We start from the raw sequence: 25,152 nt of genomic DNA, 5'->3' as shown, positions 1-25,152 counted from the left end.
ATCCGATGCTAACCTTGTAAAACATCTGCTTTCAGACAAAGATGCTTTAATTTCTATTCCTGTAGCTAAGTTTAGTTATATTGCTTTTAAAAGGTATAATGGGATATCACCCCAATCTTAAACTGTAAATATGTATATACATATTTTAATGTTTACTGGTTTTTACTCTCTGTTTGGTCAATGACTGTAAATAAAATTACATTACAACGAAAGCCCAGAAGAATCATTAGCTGAATGGATATTTTTCAGTTTTACAGTAAATAAGTCAGACAACTGCATCTTCACTGTTTAGTTTTGCAAAGGCTTTTGTATATATGCAAGCAGAGGCGTAACTAGGGAAAACGGTGCCCAGGGCAAGCACTGAAATGGCGCCCCCCTGCGCCCCCCCGACATACTACATTATACTTAGGTTTTTCCTCACAAACGCCCGCCGCCGCTACTGCCAAGCCAGCCCACTGACTGGCCGCCAGGCCCCAGCAAAGCAATGGGGGGGGGAGTGCGGGGCGCGCGGAAGGCACCTCAGAAAAAGAGGTGTGAATTCTCATTCTATCATAGCAAATGAGATATTTTTTTCAATTAAACAGCTCTCATGACCCCACTTTCACTTTTTCACACTTTCCTTTACTATGAATAATATGAGGAAGTAATCAATTTAGCACACTTCACCTTATGAAGACAAACCTCATAAAAATAAATTCACCATAATTCACCCCTCTGCCCAATCACTCTTAAATTGGGGATGGGTGGTAGCCTCCACCCATTAGGCACTATCTACCAGCCCACCCCACTCCTTTGGGGCAGATCCACTTTCTGCCCCCAATCTGCCCCAAAGACACCCAAACTTCAAATATTCCCAAAATATCAGCCCTCTGCCCAATCCCCCTGAAATTGGGGTGGTAGCCTCCACCCATTAGGCACTACCACCCCACCCCACTCTTTTGGTGCAGATCCACTTTCTGCCCCCAAACTGCCCCAAAGTCACTAAAACTTCAAAAATTCTCAAAAAATCACCCCTTTGTCCAAACCCCCTGAAATTGGGGTGGTAGCCTCCACCCATTAGGCACTACCACCCCACCCCACTATTCTGCCCCAGGCCCCACTTTATGCCCCAATATGCCCCAATCTGTCCCAAAGACATGAAAAATCCAGAAATTTACCAAAAATCAGCCCTTTGCCCAATCCCCCTGAAATTGGGGTGGTAGCCTGCACCCATTAGGCACTACCACCCCACCCCACTCCTTTTGCCCAGATCCCATGCTATGCCCCCGAACTGCCCCAAAGTCACTAAAACTTTAAAAAATCGCCAAAAATCAACCATGAACCGAATCACCCGAATTTTTCGGGTCCGAAATTCGGGTGATTCGGCTCATGCCTGAAAAATATCGGCGGACATCGGGGGTGATTCGGTTCGGCCCCGAATCACCCAAAATTGTTTGTTTGGGGCACAGATCGTTCTGTGCCCGAAATTTTTTGCACATCCCTAGTATAGGGGAACCCTACAGAAAGTGTACAGTGCCCTGTAAGCTTCAAAAATCACACTCCTAGCAACAAATAATCAATGGCTTAACCCTAACTAATCTAGCTGACCTTTTAAAGCAACTTTTAACCATTATATTTAAGGCTGTCCATAACCAGAGTGGAAGGGGGTGCACAGTTCTCTGCAGATAGCTTTAGGAAGGATATTCACTTCTAGATGGAATGGAACTGGATTTGTAAAAACGTGCACATGATTATAAAGCACCATCCAGTCTAAATAACTCAGTAGAATTATTAAAGAGTTACTTTATAGGACCATTCAGGAATAATTTAGTCTGGATATTGCCCCTTGTATTATATTTCTTTCTGTGTTTATGTCCCACAAATATTGATGGTACAGGAGAACCTCGTTATTCACAGAACTTGTGGTTCTACATAGTCACCAGGAATATTATCAACACCCATTTTTGGTATCCACTTATTCAAGAGTTAAAATCCATGTATTCACTGTTCCTAGTGGGTTGGAAGCTACTGCCATTTTGCCTATCGGAGCCAATTTGCAGCTTAATTCTTGAAAAAAATCTCATTTTCCCAGATATTTTTCATAGTTTGGGGGAGCTTTTTATTACTTTGGAGGTATTCGTGGACACATCCTGGGAACATGCTGACCCCACAGAGCATGGTACAGTACAGAATTTCATGTTTGTTCAGAGGGGTTTTTTTGTACTTTTAAATTGCCTTTCCTTCATTCTGGAACCTAACCCCCCATTCCCATAGGAATAATGCCTCATTACTTGAGGTTCCGTTACTCGCTATAGTAGGTGAGGAACTGAACCCCCACAAACAACAAAGTTCTCCTGTACTAGAATAATGATTATAATCATGTCTAGGGCTGTGAAATGTCAGATTGGCAACTTACCAATATGGGCCATTTTGGAGGAGGTTGGAGAGGTTCCCGATCTGAACTTGGGGAGCCCATCTCAGTTCAGACTTCTCTGACCTCCTTTGAAAAAAATTGGAGCTTTCCAGAGTTCCAAATGGCAGTAAGAGTCTGCTTTTTTCTATTTTTGTGATCACAAGCTGGAGGGGGGTGGGATCTTCTGCCTTCTAGCTGCCTGGCCATGCATATCTCCTTTTAAAAAACCTTTAAAGAAGTTCTTATCTCTTTTAAAACTCACAAATGACAAATTTCCGGGTTTCTGCTGGGATTCTCTGATGTTACATCTCTTCCCTTTAGATTCTCAGATGTTATAGTGCTTACCCTGCGATTCTCTGTGCTACGTTACTTTTCTTCTGGCTTCATAGTGAGTATACTGGTTACTTTAAAAAAACTGATTTTAAGGTTGGTCAAAAAAAATATGCAGTCCCAACCATGACATTCTGAAGGATCTGAACCAACTTTTGTAGAATTGGATTAGATCATGTTGAACCCGATTCTGAAATTTGTGTTTGTGCACAGCCTATCTATCTATCTATCTATCACATTTATAGACTGCCCCATCCAAAGGCTCTGGGCAGTGCACAAGTTTAAAAAGACATAAAAACAAACAACATTTAAAATACCCTGCTTAAAACAATATTAAAACAATTCAAAACCATTTAAAACCAATTAAAACACTAAAATTGAATAAAATAAATAAAACCAATTTTAAAACCATGGAAGGCCAGATCAAATAAGTAAGGTTTTTAGGACTCTCTTAAAGGCCAACAACAAGCCTAAACTGTGTGTAACTGCCAGGAGTGCATTCCATAGGCCAGGAGCAGCTACAGAGAAGGCCAGGTTCTGAGTTGCCACCAGCTTTACCGGTGGTAACTGGAGACAGACCTTTCCAGGTTACCTGAATGTGCGATGGGTATCATATAGAAGAAGGTGCTCTCTAGGGTCTCCCGGACCCAAGCCGTTCAGGGCTTTAAAGGTAACCAGCACTTTATATTTTGCCCTCAAAGATAATAGCAGCCAGTGCAACTGGTTACCCCAGAGACCAGTCTGGCTGCCACACTTTGAACTAACTGAAGTTTCTGAACTATGTATAAATATACTAAGTGCAAACTCAGATGGTCAAGTACCTATCAGGCTGTACGAAAAATATAGTCAGTCTAAAATACAGAAATGGTTGCTACATTCTTGAGAAAATTCCTAAAGTATGTACATCTGTAAAATAATATAATAATATGATGGAGGAAGAGAAGGAAGACAATGACTGATCATGCTCAGGGGCCACTGAGACCATAGAATGTTGTAAGGTTATTGAGGGGGGGAAATAGCAGCAGCAAACAAGGGAAGTGAGGGAATGGGCTTGTATGAGACGTTTATAGCAGAGGGAGTCATTAATGTTGTGAGATGCAAAATTCTCTGGAAGACCCCAGTTATCATCATAGGAACTTAGGAAGCTGCCGTATACTGAGTCAGGTCCATCTAGCTCAGTATTGTCTACACAGACTGGCAGTGGCTTCTCCAAGGTTGCAGGGTGGAATCTCTTTCAGCCCTATCTTGAAGTTGCCAGGGTAGGAACTTGGAACTTTCTGCTCTTCCCAGAGTGTCTCTATCCCTTAACGGGAAGATCTTGCAGTGCTCACAAATCAAGTCTCCCATTCATATGCAACCAAGGTGGACCCTGCTTAGCTAAGGGGACCAGTCCTGCTTGCTGCCACAAGACCAGCTCTCCTCTCATCATTGCTAGGATTTTGGCAGAACTACTTTTCATTATTGTCTATTTTGTTGGTTATACCCAATGACGCTTGAAGACTATTTGAGATAATTGCTGATCTTCATGACTACAATGGGACTGGACTTATGTTTTTTTTTTCCCCTTTGTGCACATTTTCTGTAATATTTTAGTTCACCATTAGATAATGTACTTTATAAATTAACACTGGAGGAAAAATAGTAAATACATATTCAGCAAGCATTTTCTCCAAAATAAGAGTTAGCTTGTTTGGGAGCATGACTCTTTTTCTTCCAACATATGAATCAACTCTATTTTTCAATTTACAGACTCACTCTGAACTCCATGTGAAAGCACAACTTTCCATGTTTCTGAAGAGACTTCTTTTACATCCACTTGGTAATGATGAATGGGGACGCCTCCATGCGAATCTGGTTTATTGAATGAAACTTTTGCAATAGTCTGAGACACTTCTATAATTTTCACTCCATGCGGACTAGATGGCACATCTAGAAAGGAATTTAATTAGACAACATTAATAATGCCTGAGATTCCACAGAATGTTTGTTCCTTAAAGGTCAGTATATCCTTTATAAGTGGTGTTAGCAGATGGTCTCATGTAAATAGATCTCTATAAAATGTGGAAAGCCTTCAGAACATGTAGAAGATAACCTTTCTCACTCTCAGACAATGGATGATGTAAGGGGTATAAGTATGAAGAAAATAGCACTTTGTATTTGTTAGGACAGACAACGAAAGAGAGTGCTGAGAATTGATTGAAGACACCTTTGGATTTAAGAGCATATCTTTCTAGAGAACAGAGGGAAAAGATCTTGTGCTTTGTCGGAGAAGACTTGTTGCTTGTCTCCACCTGATGCCTTACATGTATACACCATAAGTGTCCAGTGATATCTTTTACAAAAGATCCGAGAAGGAACTTCTCATGGCTCAGGGAAGTGTGGAGTGTATGTAACTATCATAATGCATATTATCTAGTTCCCATTAATGGATACGTTTTATGGAGATCTGGATTATGAACACTCTCCATTCCACGAGGCACCTGTTGCACACGACAAAGTGCAATACAAGCTAGGTCAGAACAATTTAGGAAATCTGTCTAGCTGATTAAGATTCTGAGTCATTTTTGGGAAAGGATCATTTTATTCCAATGTAAACTAACTTGATTTTTTTTTTAAAAAAAAAAGCAGTATAATGCTAAGACTATTATTAATAAATACATTTCATGTCATAGGAAGATCAAAGTTTAACCAGCCTTCTATATTGAAAACTTTTGTCATGATTGGAGAGTATGAGCATAAGCATGCAGATTTTAATTCAGGTGAAAAACAATTTCTACACTAGTTCAAACAATCAGTAGTACACGACAGGATACATTCAGAATTCCTTGCATTTCCAATAAAAAGGATCATGGGTATCACGGCCGGGAAAGATCGCTGCCTGAGAACCTAGGGAGCTGTTGTCAGTCAGATGACATGATAATGGGGTTAATGGATCAATGGTCCAACTTAGGATGAGGTAGCTTTGTATGTATATATGCTCTCTTTGATACTGAAAGAAGCTGAACACTGGCAGGGAAATACTAAACAGGTTCTTGCAATTTTGGTCTTAAGCATTTGGCAAGATCTCCCCTAGTTAGGGGAGATGTTTTAATTATTTGTCTACCTGAGTACAGAATGGAATATAGACTATTTTGGTAACACAGTAGAATTAATTACTTGACAATACTAAATGAGACCAGCATTTGAGCCAGCTGGTCAAGAAGCAGCATGGCTCCACTGCTTTAAAAACCTATTGAATGCACAATGGACAAACCCTTGAGATATAGCTAGAATGATGGCAGCATAAGCAATGTACTATCAAAATGCTGCCATCTTTGGTATAGTTTCAAAATGCGTAGTATGCCAAATATACAAAGGAATATGAACAGTCAGTTCCAAAAAGAATTCCAGTATGACCCCGGCTGGTATTGGGAAATCTTTAGAGATCAATGCCTATAATAAAAATGGTTCCAAATGTCCCAAGAAATCTTAGAACTCTTTGGCTAGTGAAAAATTATACATTTTTATTCAAGTTCACACTGTGTAAAATTTGCATATTTAGAAATATCAGCATATTTAGAACAGAAATACTCAGTAGTAGTAAATTAGCTCTATGTCATCATATATTTGGCATATCTGGAACATTTCAGCATTTTAACTCATAAGCCACACAGTATAATATATATGTACAGATCATAAAAGTGGTGTAATATTGCTGAAAGCTGCTGATGAATCTTTTTTGTTTTTCATATAGTAGCCTTCACAAAGTATGGATTTACAAGCAGAGACCTTTACCTATTTTCAAAAATTGCTGCAGTACAGAATAAATGTTAAACAAATTGAATCTATGATGGAAAGATGTTAATATATTCCAAAAGCTGCCATCAGTCCCTTCACACAAAACTGCTGTATTAAGAGGCATACATATGCAGTTGTTAGTGTGCAGTTCTTGTGAAATAGTTGCTTGGCAAACAGTCCCCCCCCCCCTTTTTGCTTTGAGGAAATTTATTGAGCAGTGTGTCTTATTTCCTCACAAGAAAATTCTGTGCAACAAAAACACTACATTTCCCCCTCTTTTAAACTACCATTTAAAATCAGGTATTAAGGGTCATTCTCATCAAATGGATAAAGAAAATGTTAATTGCTTATAAAGGAGGCACAGTGACATTTAGTCGGTGTAATCAACCTTTAAGAACTGCAGAATAATTAGAGTAAAGTCAGAGAGAAAGCTACATGATCATCACCTTACAACACCCTGCCTTTGTGCCTTTGATTCACATCCTCAGCTGATGAAAATTAATACAGTTTCACTAATCCCCAGTTTACACTGCTTAGTACCTGGATTTATGTGCTGTTAATACAACACACTGGGTAGCATCTAAACAAATGCTGCTCTTGTATTAGAGCAATTAGTATGCAATTTGTGCATACAACAGTTTTTGCCAATACCCTCTTTCCTCTGCTACCCCTAAATGTTTCTGAAGTCTGGCAGACCCTGAGGGAGACCATCAGGGGTAGCAGAGGAAAGGGGGTATGAGTAAACTCTCATGAAATGAAATGAGAGTTCCTTCTAACACAAAGGAAGCATTAATCATAATGCTGCTCAGTACATACAAACTGTCTATATATGTATTTCTCCTAGGTGTAACCGTCGCTAATCCCATGTGTGGCAGCTCTCACAAGAGTTTGCGAGCAGTTGCTGATTAGCAATGGGACGGGGGAGAAAATAAGGATGTAGCTGCTGGTGGGCCAGCTGCCAGGAGTGGGCAGAAGGGAGAAGGTGGCGGCTCCTGCTAGTGGCTGGCTGGTGGGAGCAGCGGCAGGAGCAGGTGGCGGCGGGCCGGGCCAGCTGCCGGGAGCAAAAGGCAGTGGCGTGCTGGGCTGGGAGCAGGCGGGCGGGCAGAGCAGGCGGTGGCGAGCTAGGCCAGGAGCAGGTGGCGGTGGGCCGGCTTTCCAGCTGGCCCACCAGCCAGAAACCGCACAGGTGGGGGTGGGAGAAGTGAGCCGGGGGGTGAAGAAGCGGGACGGAGGAGGCGTAAATGTTCTGCGCCTAGCCCAGCTAGTTAAAAGTATTCCCTCAAAAAGGGACAATGTTCTACTATCTCATTAGAAAGGGGATAGAAAATGAAACTGTTTATAATAACTTTAGACAAATCTTTGGTGCATTTGCATTTCGAGTACTGTATACGGTTCTGATCACAATTTCTCAAAAAGGATTTTATAGAACTGGGAAAGGTGCAGAAGAGGGCAACCAAGGTGACCAGGGGCCTAAAGAACCTTCCTTACAAGGCAAGGCTACAACATCTGGAACACCTTAGTTTAGAAAAAAGGTGACTAAGGGGGTTTATAAAATTATGCATGGTGTGGAGAGAGTGGGTATGTTGGAGATGCAGCATTCTTCCTTTGACCATGCTTTGTCTTCTCTGATTCCTCTTTGTTAGACTGATAGTTGCAGGTTTCTTTCTCTCATATGAGATACTTACATCTTCTCCATTTCCTGCATGTAGCTAGCAACCAAGCATGTAGTAGTGGTGTGCTTAAAACTGTCTTTGCCGATTTGGCTCAAATCTGGCCGGGATTTGAGCCAACCCAGCTTTGTTCGATTTTGCCCCCGGTCGAACTGGACCTGATTTAAGTTCAAACCATGACTTTTGAACTGGTTCAGAGCTCTACTGGTAAATGGGAATCTGGTGAGGATTTCACTTTACCAGTAAAGGGGCAGGGAGCTGTCCTAAGGGTAGAAGGGACAGGAGGGAAGTGCCTGCAGTGGCAGCTACAGTGGAGGCGGTTCCCCGCATGCCTGCTGGCCTCTCCCAGAGTAGGCAGGGCCTCTGGCGGCTGATCTGAACCTCTGTGCATGCATGGAGGCCATTTTAGTGACCTCCACACATGTGCAGAGGCACTAAAATGCCCCCCATATATGCGCAGAGGCCCAAACCAGACCACCATTGGCCCTGCCTACACTAGGGCAGGCTGGCGGGGGTGGGGGGGAAGCTGCTGCCTCCCGCACCGGCGACACATGTAAGTACCTATTTATTTATCCCCCACTCCCTGAACCACTCAGCTCAACATTGAGCCTGGTTTGCACACTCCTAGCATGTAGGTCTTACCTATCTCCCTGATGGATTTCCTAAATAAATTACTTCAATTGGAACTTTAATTCCATGTCTCCAGACAACATTAATTAGCAATGCTCCCTTCCACTGTAGCTGGGACAGATTAAAAAATCCCTGCCCTGAGCTATCCAACAACAATGAACCAGAGATCATCCCATGAAACTGATTGTCAAGAAATATACAACCAACAAAAGGAAGCATTTTTTTTTAAAGCACATACTTAATCTATGGAATTCTCTGCTATGGGAATTAATGATGGCCACCAGCTTTGATGCAATAAATTGCAGATGTAAAGAGATGCTGCTTTATGACAGGATTAAGCAGACTGACAAACGTTAAGAGTGGTAGCCCTTTCTTCCACTTTCTACGAAGCCTGCTGTCCACACTCTCTTTATTTTGAGAAACTGATAAAGATTGCTAGGAAAGCATTTGCAGTTTCATCCTACACTTATTAAAAAAACCTTTACTAATCATATATTAGGTATACATAGACTCAAATTTAGTCAAAATGTAAAACAAAATTATAATATATTTAACAGTATTTATATGAACTTAATTTAAGAATTGTCTGTTGTAAAGAGATTGCATATGGACGCTACATATAGAGATCGTATCCTCACCTTTTCCTTCACACTTTCCTAGATTCATGAATGATAATAATAATACAAATACTTAATACTTGTAACTGCTTATCTTAGTGGGATGTGTCCTACAGTAAATCTCATACAGGAGAATCTCACTATTCTCCTGTATATGCAATTACCGCAGATAAGGAAACTGCAAATATTGAGTAATTATGTCTATGGGATGGCAGGGGTTAGGTTTCTGGAGGTCGAAAAAATGTGCAAAAAACAGTTAAAATGATGCTAAAAAGGGGAAGTGCCCCCATCGTGCTCATTCTGTCTCCATATGTCCACCAATGCCCCCCAAAACGCTGCAATTCTCATTTCTGTTGTAAACCTGCCACACTCAATGAGCCGTCCATGATTTACAATGTAGTGGCAGGCGAAGAGATGTTTCTGGTTCTTCACTTCTTCCAAGCAGGCAAGAGGCTCCATACAGTGTCAGATCCCAAGGGTTCAGAGTCCAAGGTGTACACCACCACCATCACACAAAGAAGTATCGAGGCCGTCTCCAGCAGCCCATCCAGAGTGAAGCTGCAGAATTTATAGCAGATTGCCAGCTGGAATCAATCAGCGCTCTGCCCAGTCGGTCGCCCTTCATCAGTCTCATGCATGCTGCAAATGGCTGCTGCCTCTGCAACTCCCTGATCTGGTTACGCTGCTTCTCATGCCTGCATGCCCTGGGAGATAATACCGGAGGCAAGAGTTCCTCCTGGGATTCATCACTCTGCTCTGCTGGCTTCTCCCCCATCCAGAGTGCCTCGAGTGCCTCCATTGCCTCCCACTCCTCTTCCTAGACCTCGAACGAAGGCATGACACCCCCCCCCCCACAAACCATAGTGGATTTTCTTTTATTTTCCTTTGGATTTTTGTTTTTTTTTTTACAAAAATGAGCCCAAAAAATGGCCCCCTTACAGAAAATGGTGGGTGGAAATGACCTCAGAGGCAATTTATGCCCACCCTCATCATGCGGATATATGAAATTAATCTCTCCCCCCCCCGTTTTTCGCCCACATATACAGAGGTCGGGTGCCAAAGACTGAACTGCAGAAACACAAAATTGTGAATGACGTTCTCCTGTGTAGCATTTTTAGTAGTATTGCACTATGAAGCAGCTCAACATTAGGTGGTGTTATGACTTTTTCCACCCTACATGAAATAGCTTTTCCAGCATGCTTTTTGTTGTGCTCTTGCACAGTGATACTTTACCCCACTTGTACCTTTTGGATTTTTCCAATCACAGTTGTTTTTTGTCTGACGACTACAGGAAACTTCATTATCTATAACTCAGTATAACCAGGCCTCAAAGAAAGGCAACAGCTATTATGTCACAGCATTTCCATGCTGCTGACTATTTTGGAGTGTTTGGCCAAATAGGAAATTCAAGCCTTGATTTCATCTGCATATGAACAATTTTCGTGGTGGGGGTGGGGGATACCAGGTGGTTTGTAATCACTTTGTGGTCAGAACTGAATAAAATTTGCCCCCCCCCCCAAAGACATCCCAATTGCTGCTTCAACAGAAATTACTTATTTATGTTACATGGATTTTTCGCCATTTTGGGGTCATTGAAAATCCCTCAGTACATTTTATGGTTAATACTTCTTCCATTTACATTTGCATATCAGTGATGCCCATGAATGATGAGCCTCCATTGATGTAACCTTCAAATTAAATTTTAAAAGCAACAACAATCACATGAGAGAGATAGAGATGGACTAATCAAACTCTTGATAATATGAAAACAGATGAAGCCTGGAAATGCATAGGTTTGGCAAAGAAAAAAAAGTGTGCATATTTTAGACGGCTTTGGGGTTAGTTGTGACTTCCAATCCAAAGCACAGAACATTCATGTTGTTCAGAGATGCTCTTGCTGTGTACTGATCTTTTATTTGCTTTATATGTTATGGTTGTTTCTGTGCTTATTTTTAGTATATGTTTTCATCATTCATAAGCAATTTGGAAAATTAATTAATTTTTGTACTTTAAATTGAGATATAAATATGTATATTTACTTACCAGCCAAACCAAGGACATATTCTTGATATCTTGTTCCTATTCTGTTTGTGGCTGTGCAATTGTACCGTCCAAAATCATTATCAGATGTGGGGGCAATCTTTAGAAACAACAATTGTTACAACCAAATATGAATCAGTCCATATGTGAAAATAGTAGTATATCGTAATATCTATTACCACCAAAGTCATATTTGAATCTGTTACATATACATTTAGCAACTGAAATCTGTTAACGTTTAAAAATAATTGGCATTCAAAGTGACTATGGTGTGGGAAAAGGTAGATGAAGTCTAGGCAGAGTACCTACATTCATAGGATTTCTACAGAGCTGAATAATCACTTATTTTCTTCATCTATACATTACATATGTGCATAAAATGAACAGGACACATATTCCCACCCAGAGCTCACTCATTCCTCCAGAACATGGGTAACTTGCATGAAGCAGAGGTGGTTAAGGGCTAAGTATGGGGTGTGGGCATGGACCTTCCATTCCCTTCAATGGCTCCTCACATTGAACTAAAGTGCGGAGAGTTCTACTGAGTCCTGTAGGAAACTACTACACAGAGGGACTGTATCCTCAGTTGGATCAGGCCCTGAATTTGTATGTATTTAGTATTTTTATTCATATGAAGATATATTTGCCCTTAAATTAATGAACATTTGAAAGGTGGAATGTTCTTTTCTTGACTTTTTAGTGCATAATCATAGATAAATTTAACTATAAGTTTTTTTAGTGATGAATAAGCCAGTACGCCACCTTATGGCGCAGTGGCGAAATGCTTGACTAACAAGCAGAAAGTTGCCGGTTCGAATCCCCGCTGGTACTATATCAGGCAGCAGCGATATAGGAAGTTGCTGAAAGGCATCATCTCATACTGCGTGAGAGGAGGAAATGGTAAACCCCTCCTGTATTCTACCAAAAGAAAACCACAGGGCTCTGTGGGCTCCAGGAGTCAAAATCAACTTGACGGCACACTTTTCCTTTAAGGAAGTGTGTAAATTTTAAGTTACATTCAACATCTTACCTCTAATATCAATTTGCTTCCAGCACTGTGAATCTTTAAATGAGTTGTGTTTCTTGCAGGTAAAACCAATTTTCCTCGTCTCCACTGAATAGATGCTGATGGATTAGATAGAACATCACAGCTTATATTGATGGGATTTCCTTCCCAAGAATAATATATTGTTTGATTCGACACAAATATTGGAGCATCTGCAAAGTGAGGAAATACTATATAAGTATGTTAAGGTTTTATATCTTCATTCAATTGTCTAGTATTCAGGTTATTACAGAAATCTCAATGTTCAGTTCCACTGGAGCATAATACTTGATTACATTAGGTACTCCATAACATTGTCTCAAATATTCTTGTATACTTCTACTTCTAAATATGTACACTAACCAGAATTACTCTTCTCTCAAACAAAGCATTAGGTCTTATCCCACTTCTATATATAGGCCCAATTCAGACATCACACCAAACCTCAGGAAAACATAGTTGAGGTAGGTGTTTCTGATTATCTAAATGTGTGAAGCTGTAGTTTCATCACCCAATTGCAGCTCCATTTTTGCCTCCAAACCTGAATATGAACTTGCAGTTTGTAGTGAGTTTTGCTGCTGAAACTGGTGGTTCTGAGGCACGAATGTGTCCTCTGAATTCTGCAGCTGATGTAACTTGGGTTTGTAAGGAAGCTCCTCCTCCTACTACAAAGAGGTCAGCTCAGAAATTCGTCTGTTCTAGGATGGCCTCATCGCTCACTGGCTGTCTCTCAGAGCAAAAGCTCATATTCTGCCATCACCTCACTCATCCTGCCACTGCTTGGCAACAGGGATGCTACATCCGTAGAGTTCCTACATTTAAAAGGACAGAGCCAGATCAGAATAAGCCTGCTTTCCCTGCTCGCTTTAGACCTGGTGTGTTCCTGAGCAAGAAAGGGTGGGAGGTAAAGACAGAGAGAGTAGGAAAAAGTGTTTATGTGAAGGAGACGTTAAACCCTACATACAAGCATACATAAACAGATTTCTGTACACACAGCAGCTGCCCCTGTGGCAGCACAGAAGACTCAGAGCAACAGCAGAGAAATGCAGGCAACAAGATGTGTTTTATGCAGGTATACCAGGGATTATCTCCCCCCTTGCCCCAACAGCAGGAAAGACAGCTGCAGGCTGATGAAAGCAGTCCACTTTTAAAGTGCAAAAGATTCAGATGCTGCACCTGGGTACAGTGTGAGTTCCACTAAAGCTAATGCAGGAACAATACTGCATTAACCCGACCTGTGGTCCCCTTGTTCTTGTTCAGTTAATTAAATATTTTGTGTGTGTGAGGTACGTTTCTGTTAATGGCACTGATAAATTCACATGTGTGTGCTGGCATGTGGGGGGAGGCTAGAAACTCTGGGGTTTTGTGGTTGTGGACAAGCATTCAGAGAAGTTTTAAGGGCAAAGCCTGCCTTGATTCAGAGGGAAAGGGTATGATTTGGGGGATTGTTAGTGCTACAAGTGATTGATGCTTGGACTGCTTGGGCACCCTCCAATGCACCCCTTAGTGAGCTGCCTTGCATGGACTTCTACTTAGAATTCCTATTGAACTGGATGTGAAAGCTTCCAAAGGAAGAAGAGGAGGAGGCAGGTGTGCAGGGAACAGGTGCAAGGAACCTGTTCACATACCTAGCACCTGATCTGAGGCAGTTGTTTCTCAACCCATTCTGGACACCAGTACATGAGTTGTCTAGCATGGTTGAATATGACATGTATGTTTAAAGTGCACATGCACAGGTAACAAATTACTGTATTGTCTGGCACCTATCTTAAATGGCAATATTTGTCATAAATTTCTCAAAGAATAGCCTGCCCCTATTTCTATTAAGTCATCCAAAATGCAGTACAATGTGATGGTGCCAAGGATACGTTCTCCTAAATAAGATGGCCCCACTTTTGAATTGAGTGTGCAATCTTTTGGAGTCATCCTCAAGATTCTCAGGCCAACTGTACTTCACCAAGGTTTCCAAGATCTTCTTAGAACCCCATCACCCTGGAAAGATAATTTAGCAGGTGCTCCGTTCCCTTTATTACCTTCCAGGGACTGAGGAATGCCTCTCCCCCTTGTTATTCCAACAATGAATGGGTCTGTGTATGAAAAGGAGTCCCCAACAGGGGCAGGATCCTAAAGTTAAGTTTACCTTTCATCATTATAGGAGGGAAGAGAGGGGCCCAATCCTCTGTTCCTGGTGTGTGTGGGGGGAGGGGGGCCCGTCCCTTGCTTTCCAACTGCAGAAGGCAGTTCTTGTATTTCCCAAGGGAAATTAAAAGAGGACACCCCACTAAGGGTACACAGAAATTCTAATTATAAACCATTTTTCTGGATGTTTAACTTGAGACTATCAGACTGTCCAGATTGTAACCTATGTGCATCAATGCTGCAATGGATTCTCCCTAGGGCAATTCCACTTACTAGTTGTAGTGGGTATGCATTCTCTTCCAATGTGTGGGTATGGGTTTGCACCACAATCGCTGCTGAAGGGAGTCGTGACAAACGCCCTTTCAAATCCAGGAAGCCTGCCCCCACCCCAGCCTGCTCTTTAAACTAGTGTGCATTGAACCCAAGATCCCTTTTTTATCTGGAAGAATCCCTTGACCTCCTGGGATATCAATCACTGTGCATATACATGGCTGTGTAGTTTAGGAATTCCAAGAAAGTCACTGCTATAAGGAGTGGCAGGAAAGAGTCAATATGTCTTTTCCAAGCCAAGGGCAGGTGATCAATGCTGAGAAGACACCATTGCATAGAGCATGTCCCCTCTCACATCATGGCCAATAGCAACTGGGTGACTGACACGCTGATGCAGTGCCCACAGTCTGGCAATGAAAGTGGAATGCAGATTGCTGGGATGGAGCTTTGGCAGACTAGAAAGTGGGAGTGGTTATTCTGGCCAGCAGCCAAAGGTCATGAAACTGAAGTTGCTCAGTCGGCTGTAGCATGATTCTTGGGTTCAGAAATTAACCTCTGGTTTGTTTAACTGAGCTTTGGTGCTATGTATAAATGGGGCCATATTGTGTGAGAATAAGAGGCCACATATTTCACAATATGTGAAAAAGTAACATATTGGGCATAGCTGCCCAACTAGTTCCATGTGTATCACAGCATTTTTTTTGGGGGGGGGGGAGAGAGAGAGAGAGAGAGAGAGAGAGAGAGAGAGAGAGAGAGATTTGCACATTTATGCTGCACATGAGAGATCGTCATTATGCATGCAACCTTTTGTGCCCAATTGACTGTGGTTCATGATCACAATCAGCGAACAGTAAATCAAATATCATTAACCAACAAGGTTTAACCCCAAATTCTCCACTTCAGTGAGATCAAGTTTAAGATCAAGTTGCTAGCTCTATTCAAATATGTTTGCTTTTCTTCAGAGTATGGTTGTGCCAAACCATACATTCATTCATATGGCATATGCTACATTAGGCTATAGTTGCTACGGAAATGGTGCAGTCTCTGATATGTAAAGCACCATACAGTCTAATCCTGAACATTGAACAACTTCTTAACATACATTTATCTAGCATCTAGAAGGAAGTTCCATTTTTTTTCAGCAGTCTATGGCATGGCGAATTTGTTCTTATAGGAACAAAATCTTGCCTTTCCTATAATTTAAACCCACTTATTTTGGTGCTCTCTTACAGACAACAACTGAGTTCTTGTTTTTGGCATTCTATTAAAAAATCTCCTTAAGTTTCCAAATGTATTAAATACAATATTGTTGGCGCAAATTAAATTTTAAAATAAATACCTGTATTCGCTATATTTGTAATATTGGTATCAATTAAAACAGCTAATTCAATGACATGTAGCTATTAAAATTAGTTAGCATTAATTAGTTCATTAAAAATGGTTCATTTAAAAATAGATTAATTCTATTAATAGATTAATATTAATAGATATTAATATTCTAAATAAACAGTGTTATCTTAGTTGCTTGTCTAAAATCCACACGATACACAGACATATATATGTTATATTATAACAGTTAATATGAGGTCCAAAGATATTTTTTCATCAAATGTAGTTTCAGGGTGAAAACAAGTGAGAATTCCCTGTATGATCACTGCTAAAGATAAATATCAGAAACATCTTGACATGAATAGCTGATACTTTCCATTCTCATCATTCAACTTCCCTTTGGTTACAGGATCATGTTCAGAGATCTCTATATGGCTGCTGTCTATAGTGTAGAGCTCTGATTAAGTCATTATATACAGTATAGTGCATTTTAGAGATGTACATGGGACTGGGTGGGGGTGGGTTGAAGGGGTGGGGGGGGGGTTGGACTTTAAGTGCAAGAGAGTGTGCACTTACTAGGGGTGTGCACAGAACCGCAGAGCTGCGGTCCGGCACTGTGGGGTGGGTTCCTTTAAGGGCGGGGAGGGTTTACTTACCCCTCCTGCCGCTTGTCCCCCTCCAGCGCTCATATTTCTTGTAATAATTGGGGCGGCAGGATACCTCCCTGCCGTCCCTTGTCCCTATGCAATGCAAAAGGCCACGGGGAGACGTGAAGCTCGCGCACGACGTGCGCATGCGCAAAAGGCTTGCCAGAGCCTTTTGCATTGCAGAGGGACAAGGGGCGGCAGGGAGGTATCCTGCCACCCCAATTATTACAAGAAATATGTACACTGGAGGGGGACAAGCGGTGGGAGGGATAAGTAAATCCTCCCTGCCCTTAAAGCTACCTCCTCCACCTGAACCGAACCGGCCAGGTCCGGACCGGTTCGGACGATCCAGAGGCCTTTACAATGGCCTCCGGACTGGTCCGGACCCATCCCTAGCACTTTCCCCTCCGCCCCCCCACCTGCTGGTGCTGTAGTTCTGTAAAATCCCTCGGGGTGGCAGCATACCTTCCTGCAGCCCCTTCTTCTTCTTAGGCTGGAAGTGGTCAGAAGTCCCGAGCATGTGTGTGCATGCTGGGTGCGCACTCATGCACGTCAGATAGTGCATGATCACAGCATGTGTATGTGTGCCTGGTACCTCTGGCTGAAGGGGTGGAAGGGAGGTATGCTGCCTCCCCAAGGGATTTTACAGAACTCCAGCGCTGGTGGAGGGAAAGCGGGGGAGGGGTAAGTGCACCCTCCCCCACACTTAAAGTCCTACCCCTCCGCTGAATGTTTGAACTGGCAATGTTTGAACCTGTTCGGAGGCCCGTAAAAGGTTTGTGCACATCCCTAGTGCATTTCTAAGCAGAGACCACACAAAAGTTGCTCTTTATCTTCAACTCAAGTGACCACTACGCCCTGAACATTGAAAGAGGACAGAAAATGGTAGCTTTAAAGCCTAAAGGACTCTCTGTGACACAGAGTCTGAATCTGACTGTCCCCTTTAGAAAGGTTACAACTAAGTGATGCTCAAGCAATGAATCAAGAGCTAAAATGACAGTATGACATTGGAAAGCCCAATAAATGACACAGGGAAGCCCAAGATTAGAAGCATATTGGATTACTACAATTTCTGTCATGTAAAGCACTGTTATGACAGTTAAACTGCAGTGTTGTCAATAGCATCCGGTATTACATCAAAACCAATACGCAAGCTCAATGCAGAGAAGAAGTGTGTTTTATACTATTTCTAGAACTAGAAATCCCCATCAATTAGAATTAGAAACCACATCAATAGTCCTAAATTTTCTAGTAATATTTATTTGGACTATATTTTCAAGGCACAATCCAATTGTCCCCTTTTTATTTCTAGGAGGCTTTTAACTGCTGAATATCAGAATATGATATTCAAAAGCCCATATTAGTTTAATGCTCATATTAGCACCTATTAGTTTAATGCTTGTTGATATTTGCATGGAGACTTGTGACTTTTTCAGCCACAACTTGGAAGGGAAAGAACACAACACTGGTCCATCAGGGAGTGGTGCAATGTAATAATTGTAATCTTGGAACTACTCCAGAGATCAGTGTAAACAGTGCAGAATTGTGAGTGGGCCAAGGTAGGCCCAACCTACCTAATTATTTTACAGCCAATCTGTGGGCTTTTTCAACCAGTATAGAGATGCAGCAGCTGTACTTTTTCCGGGATGAAGCTCAACTCCCTGAAATACGGCTTGCTGTAGAGCAATGCTGACTTCCTGAGCACATTTTCCAGATCTTGGTTTTTGTGTTTCTAAGGCACCTATTTGTCAGATTATTAGGTTGCAGGTCTGTGGCAAACTAATACCTTGTTTGTAAACTGATGGAAAGCTCTTACAACTCTATTAGACAGCCATACAAAAGTCCCAAATCTTGATCAAGCTCTACAGAGGATATTCTTGAAATAAGGCCCTTGTACTGTGTTCTTTCTATGGGTATCTCTTTCTATAACTGGCAATCTCCATCAAGTATTTTTGCAGGGGAGGATATGCTATCCAAACTGTTTTAGTTGTCCATTCACTCGATGCCACTGCTTTAGGCAACTTGGAAGAAGAGTGGGATATAAATATAAATAAGTATTGAACATTTCCCCAGTATTTTCCAGAAATAAATGGATGTCCTTCACACACTCTTCTAAATTACAATTTCTGGATGAACAGTGCTCCTCATGCCAGGAACTGTAGTAATAAAATGTGCTTCTAATCTTGGGATACACTGAAGTTGTCCAAGAGAACACAAAAATGATAGACATCAGACATTTTGGTGATGAGAGCGCACAGCTGTCTATGCAAAGAGTAGTGCTACTATGCACATTCACAAATTACATGCCCTAGCCCTAAGAGATTCACAGGGCATGTCTTCTTCTTGAGCTAGAATTCTACACTGAGTGTACTACTAACACATTGTTTACACTATCTGGGGGAAGAATCAAGAAAACTGATTGGAGTGGAAAGTTTTGTACTGTAAACCATGGCCTCCTGTAAGCCAACACAGCTGATCACAGACCAGACTGAATACACTAACTATATTTGTACTCTCATCTTTGAACCTATCACCTAGATATTTTGTTGGCAATCTTGTCCAACAATCCATTCCAATCCTGATAGGTTTTAGTCTATCAACCCACTGATACAACAAGTGGTAGTTGTTACAACCATAGTTCCTCATCTATTGCAGATGCACATTGATTACAGAATAGAATTTCATAAGAGTTTGAACTTCCACATGGTAATTACTGCATTCATAAGTAGCATTTGCAGTGTATCAAAGAAAATGCTGTGAAAATCTAAATTGAGGGCTACAATAGCTGAAAATAACACACACAAACTGCAGAGCGGAATGTATACAGTGAAAACAAAGGAAACTGAAAAATGCAATGGTTCCAACAGAATTTTTGGATTTTTGGCATGATAATCAAGATATTAGAATGTTCATATTCAACACAAGTTTTCTATTTCTAAGTGTTGAAAGTAGAGCTAATGCTATTAATTATCTCTCATTCATAGTAAGTCTTGAATCTGTATTCCAGTGACAAATTTGCAATTTCAGCAAATGTTTTAGTTGGTCTTTGGCTTATTCTAGTTATGGTTAAAAAAACTGGATGCAATTTTGGTTGCAACTTCACTAATGCCTTTTATAAGGGTTTCAATGATACCTTATTTCTACAAGCCTCACCTTAATGTAGTCAAGAGCTGATAAATCTTTTCTCATTGTCAGCCCATCTATTCAGTTATTTTAATTTTTTCATTGTCAGTCCATCTTAAATTCAATTAACATTCTTGAAGTTAGATTTTAATGCACATCAAATCAGACCCCCTCCACCCTCAGATGGACATACACTTTGTCTGATCCATACCGACTGGATTAGTACTAAAGTAGACTAAAGAATAGCTTTGTGAGAAAAACAGGTTAAAATAAATGATAATTCACTATCTAGCCTCTCTCAATACTGAAAATATGTTGAAAGTTAATCGGGGTTAAGATTCCCTTCAGGAAGAATAAAGACAGCTTTTATTAAGAATTACTACAATACAGACACAGATAAAGCTACTCTTTTATCAGACTGAATGATGCAGTGAGAAGTATCTCCTCGAGGCAATTTGACATGCAGGAAGAAGAATACCTAGAAGAAACATACAACAATTGCCAAAGAATGTAATTAACAGAAAGCATCAATTATTCTTGGGCTTTTAAATAAAGCTACAAGAATTTTGGAAAGGCATGAAAGTTCAGAATGGAATATAAAATAACTAATTCTTTCCGTTTCTTTCAGAGGAAGAAAGCCCCTCTTAGGTTATCATTACAACTTTAAGAAATGGCTATGCATAAAATCGATAAAGAAATTATGCAGAGCAGTAAACCCTTGGCTGGAAACTGTCTCCACACATTTGAATATTTCCATTATGGATAATGCCTCAGAAACTGTTAGGGGAGTACTGGATCATTTGTCACATCCAGCAGGTAATTCAATTAATGATTTCCTAGATCCAACTCTGCTGTACGTTCAGAGTTGTATGCAAAATTAGATATGGAAATGTCCCTGATTCAGCATATATGCCTAGGGAGCTATAGTGACCAATTGGTATACTGAAGCACATGCTGCTTGTTAAGAGATGGCCAAAGGTTTTAAAATTTTTGTGGATCCTCCCCTGCCACCCTGACATATTTGCTGTACAGTATTGCTTATTCATATAATGAAGTTTAGGTTTCACACCTAAGCATTTACTCTCCTATTTGTGATATTAATTTAAATGCATCTAACTAACCTTTCTGAAGTTCTTAGGATACATATGTAGTGATGGGAAGGCTTTGAGAGAGAACTAGCCTAGCAACTGATGGGATGGTGGGCCTTTCCTAATAAGGAAAAAAGCCTGGGAAATTCAAAGCAGAAGGACTGATCCAGAGGACTGGGTGGGAACTACACACTCAGCCACCTACTGGAGAGGAGAAAGCTTTCTTCAGTTAGTTAGTTCTGTACCAGGAGGGCCCTGAGGAAGCCCCAGGCTGAGAGCTGCTAGGGAAATGAGAAGGCCTATAAGTATTAAGTTAGGACCAAGTCAGTTAGAGGTGATGGATTTGGGAAATATTTTTCTTTATTGATTGCTTGGAATCTGCGTTGCCAGGTTAATGAAAACTCTCTTACAATCTGTTTTATCAAAATACAATTGTTCTTATTGCATATCTTTTTCTTTTAATCCAATACTAAATCCTTGCTGCTCACGTGTGCTACTCTTGAGCAGCAAGAGTAGCACACTACTCTACTACTTTGGGACAGCCTTAGTCACACACCCTTGAAGGCCTAGGACTGCTCAGCCTTTTTTGGGAGAGTTTTGCCACTTTAACCTCCCCCAGGAATCTTATGAGGAAAGAGTGGTTTGTCCCTCATTAAAATAAAGTGGATGGTGGCAGCCTTCTGTGAATTGCTTACAGACAAGGATTTAACCCCAGTGAACTCCCCCATCAAAGAAAATAAATGAGAGCAATTCAAATACTAAGTAGTATAGAAAGGTGTGCATGATCCAGTCACCCTTCACACTGTCTATGTATGCGGTCCCTGATCCTTACCCTTCTTTCCATCTTTATCTCTCCTAGGAGCAGAGAGATGCACTCAAAGAAAAGCTGCATGCCCCTAACAGTGCATCAGTGTTCAACTGAAGAATTAATTGCAAAGTGGAGTTGTGCAGAAAGGAGCAGGTTCCATTCTCCATGTTTCCATATAGTCATATGGGAGAAACAAACAGGATGGAATTGAAAAGAGTATTGGAAAAGGGGCAACATCTGCTCCCAAAAATACTGAATTGCCAGGACCAGGTTTGGGTGCCATACAAAGAGTATATAAAAGAAACCCCTTTACTTTTTCTCATATAGGTTAGGTTTTGTCTTTCACCTTTTGGGGGGCAGAAAATAACTGCACACTAGGACACAACTGCACTGCGAGAAAAACCTGACCTTGCCTTGACATTGGCTGTTCCAGTATTCACTGAGAGGGAACCAGTGAAGGGTTCAGTGTGTGTTTATGTACTCACTATGCCTCCCAGGAGTTCCATCATGTTATCTAAGCTCTCACTCCACACACTCTCCTAGCACTGGTAATAATGATGGACCTGTTGGCAATATTGTCCAACAGGCGGTTCAGTGTGCAAAAGACCTCTGCAGTGCTTAGTAACCCAGAGTAAAGCTGCATAAAGTGGGGTGGGGGAGGCAATACACTCATTCCCACTCACCCAAAACACTTCATTTGGCCCAGAAGCAGTTGCATGACCCTTCCTGGGGCGATCAGTAAAAATGGTCACCCCATGCACACAGTGGGACTCTGGATTACTAAACACTGCAGAGGTCATTTGCACAGTTGGCCACTGATTAAAACATAGTGGGAATGTTGGCCACTGATTAAAAAAAAAAATCTATATCTGTTTATGACACCCAGATGCGGCTCGTGAATGCACCTCTGGGGGGGGGCGGTGGGCGGCTTCTTTAAGGTAAATGAGCCCCTGGTGGCGCAGTGGTAAAACTGCCGCCCTGTAACCAGAAGGTTACAAGTTCGATCCTGACCAGGGGCTCAAGGTTGACTCAGCCTTCCATCCTTCCGAGGTCGGTAAAATGAGTACCCAGAATGTTGGGGGCAATATGCTAAATCATTGTAAACCGCTTAGAGAGCTTCGGCTATAGAGCGGTATATAAATGTAAGTGCTATTGCTAAGTGCTATTGCTAAATGGAGCCGGTGCTCCATGCCGCCCAGCAGCCCGCGTGGTGGGGAATCGCCTCTGCCACTCACCTGGCTCCCGCAGAGACAAGCCCCCGCCAGCGGCCAGATCAGTGGCGGAGGCTATTCCCTGCCGCGGGGGCTGCTAGGTGGCATGGAGCACCGGCTCCATGTACCTTAAAGAAGCCGCCCCCCCCCCGGAGGAGAGTTCACAAGCCGCGCCTGATGACACCATTAAAAACTGTCCTCACCAACATGTGTATTTCAAGAAAGAATTTAGTTTTAGATTTAGAAGGAAGAGACCTATAGTGTTGGAAATAACTGCTGAAAATACTAGGAGTGGTTGAAAGTATAGCCAAGATGTTTTCTCAGCTTATCTTAAATTATTTACAAAATGTTTTACAATTTGGATTTGCAGATCTGCAAAAACCAGTTTGAGGCTTTTAACTGGCAAGTCTTATGAGGTGGCAAGTTTTTAAAGAACATAGATATATTTTAAAATACTATAGCTATAATACTGTGTGTTTTTAATAAGCATTCAGCATTTTTAGAGTGTGTTTTGAATGTACATTTTCACGGTTAACGGAAGTTAGAGAGAACATGGGTAATAATTAACTTATGCAGCCAATTTTAACAGATTAGCTGTATTAGGTTATTGTAGCAAAAACAAAGACTAAGCTTATGCCACAATAAATCTGTTAGTTTTTAAGGTGCCACAAGACTCACTGCTGTCTATGCAGATGGTGAGACTGTTTAGAAAGTAAACACATCTTCTTAGACTGCAGTTACCTGTTAATTCAATGCTTATGATTTTAATTTAAACAAGATACTTTTGCATTTTCTTGTTATCCCATTCCTAAAATTAAATATTGCGGATAAAGTTGATTTTTAAAATGCTTTATATGGAGATGGTGAAACTGATATTTGCTGACTTCAGCCAGTAAACAGAATCTTTGCCAACCCATTTGCAAACATTTATAAATGAGTTCTACAAATAAGAAAATATTACATATTTCAACAAGACTGCCGTTAAGCTGTTCCGGAGTAACGTGTTTCTATTTGGAATGCTATACAATGAATGGGGGCAGAACAACTCTAGCTATTCCTGGGTGAAATATTTTCCATCAAGTTCTTTCTGTCTAGCTTAGAGAGTGGATATGGGACCTAGACTTCACTGGTGGAGATCTTTTTCTTGGTGGGATTTCACACTATGTAACTTAGAGTGTCTGCATCAGAAACAAGAGGAGAGCTGGTCTTGAGGTAGCAAGCATGACTTGTCCCCATAGCTAAGCAGGGTCTGCCCTGGTTGCATATGAATGGGAGACTTGATGTGTGAGCACTGCAAGATCTTCCCCTCAGGGGATGAAGCTGCTCTGGGAAGAGCAGAAGGTTCCCAGTTCCCTCCCTGGTTTCTCCAAGATAGGGCTGAGAGAGATTCCTGCCTGCAACCTTGGAGAAGCCACTACCAGTCTGTGAAGACAATACTGAGCTAGATAGACCAGTGGCCTGACTCAGTATATGGCAGTTTCCTATGTTCCCATGTTCCAGTGCTTAGATCACCATCTAGTCATATTAAGCTCATTTTAGATTGCCAAGATTTTTGTCTCATAAGGAAACACTGCACTCTGACATTTGCACTTGCTCTTCCTGAAAGTTTACCATCTATAATATCTATATATAATTCTCCTAAACATACCTGTCGCTAATCCCATGTGTGGCAGCTCTCGCGAGAGTTCGCCAGAGACCTGCCAATTTGCGTCAGGGACGGGTGGCCTGGCCAGCTGCAGAGGAGAAGCGGCTGCTACCAGGGCTGCCAGTGGGTGGAGGAGAAGCGGCGGCTGGCAGATCGGCCAAGGAGAAGCAGCCAGTGAGGGAGAAAGAAATAGGGCTGAAGTGGGGGGAGACAGGGAGAACTAGGTGTGCAGATGAACTGTGGCAGGTCAGCTTGTTCCTTCTTAATTTGGCAATGCAGTCAAATTTAATATGAACATATAGGGACTGTTGTCCCTATATCCTCAAATGTTTATTCCAAAAGTATAAACAGTAGGGAGTAGTTTATTTGTGAGCTTCATTGCAATAAAGCT

At 41.5% G+C, this 25,152-nt stretch overlaps 1 protein-coding gene across 3 annotated transcripts in view; it reads right to left on the bottom strand.

The window, feature by feature from the left end:
* The window catches only part of NCAM2 (neural cell adhesion molecule 2), a 380,393-nt gene that overhangs the window by 109,327 nt on the left and 245,914 nt on the right, over positions 1–25,152 (bottom strand). For all 3 annotated transcript variants that reach the window (XM_053305113.1, XM_053305114.1, XM_053305112.1), the window contains exons 10-12: positions 12,487–12,674; positions 11,460–11,556; positions 4,478–4,651 (exon numbers count right to left, since the gene is read on the bottom strand). In XM_053305113.1, the coding sequence (XP_053161088.1) occupies positions 4,478–4,651; positions 11,460–11,556; positions 12,487–12,674 (459 nt within the window). The remainder of the gene's footprint in view (positions 1–4,477; positions 4,652–11,459; positions 11,557–12,486; positions 12,675–25,152) is intronic.

Source organism: Hemicordylus capensis, chromosome 3, assembly GCF_027244095.1.
Source record: "Hemicordylus capensis ecotype Gifberg chromosome 3, rHemCap1.1.pri, whole genome shotgun sequence".
Classification (NCBI taxonomy): Eukaryota; Metazoa; Chordata; class Lepidosauria; order Squamata; family Cordylidae; genus Hemicordylus; species Hemicordylus capensis.
This window is presented reverse-complemented; position numbering and strand designations above follow the sequence as displayed.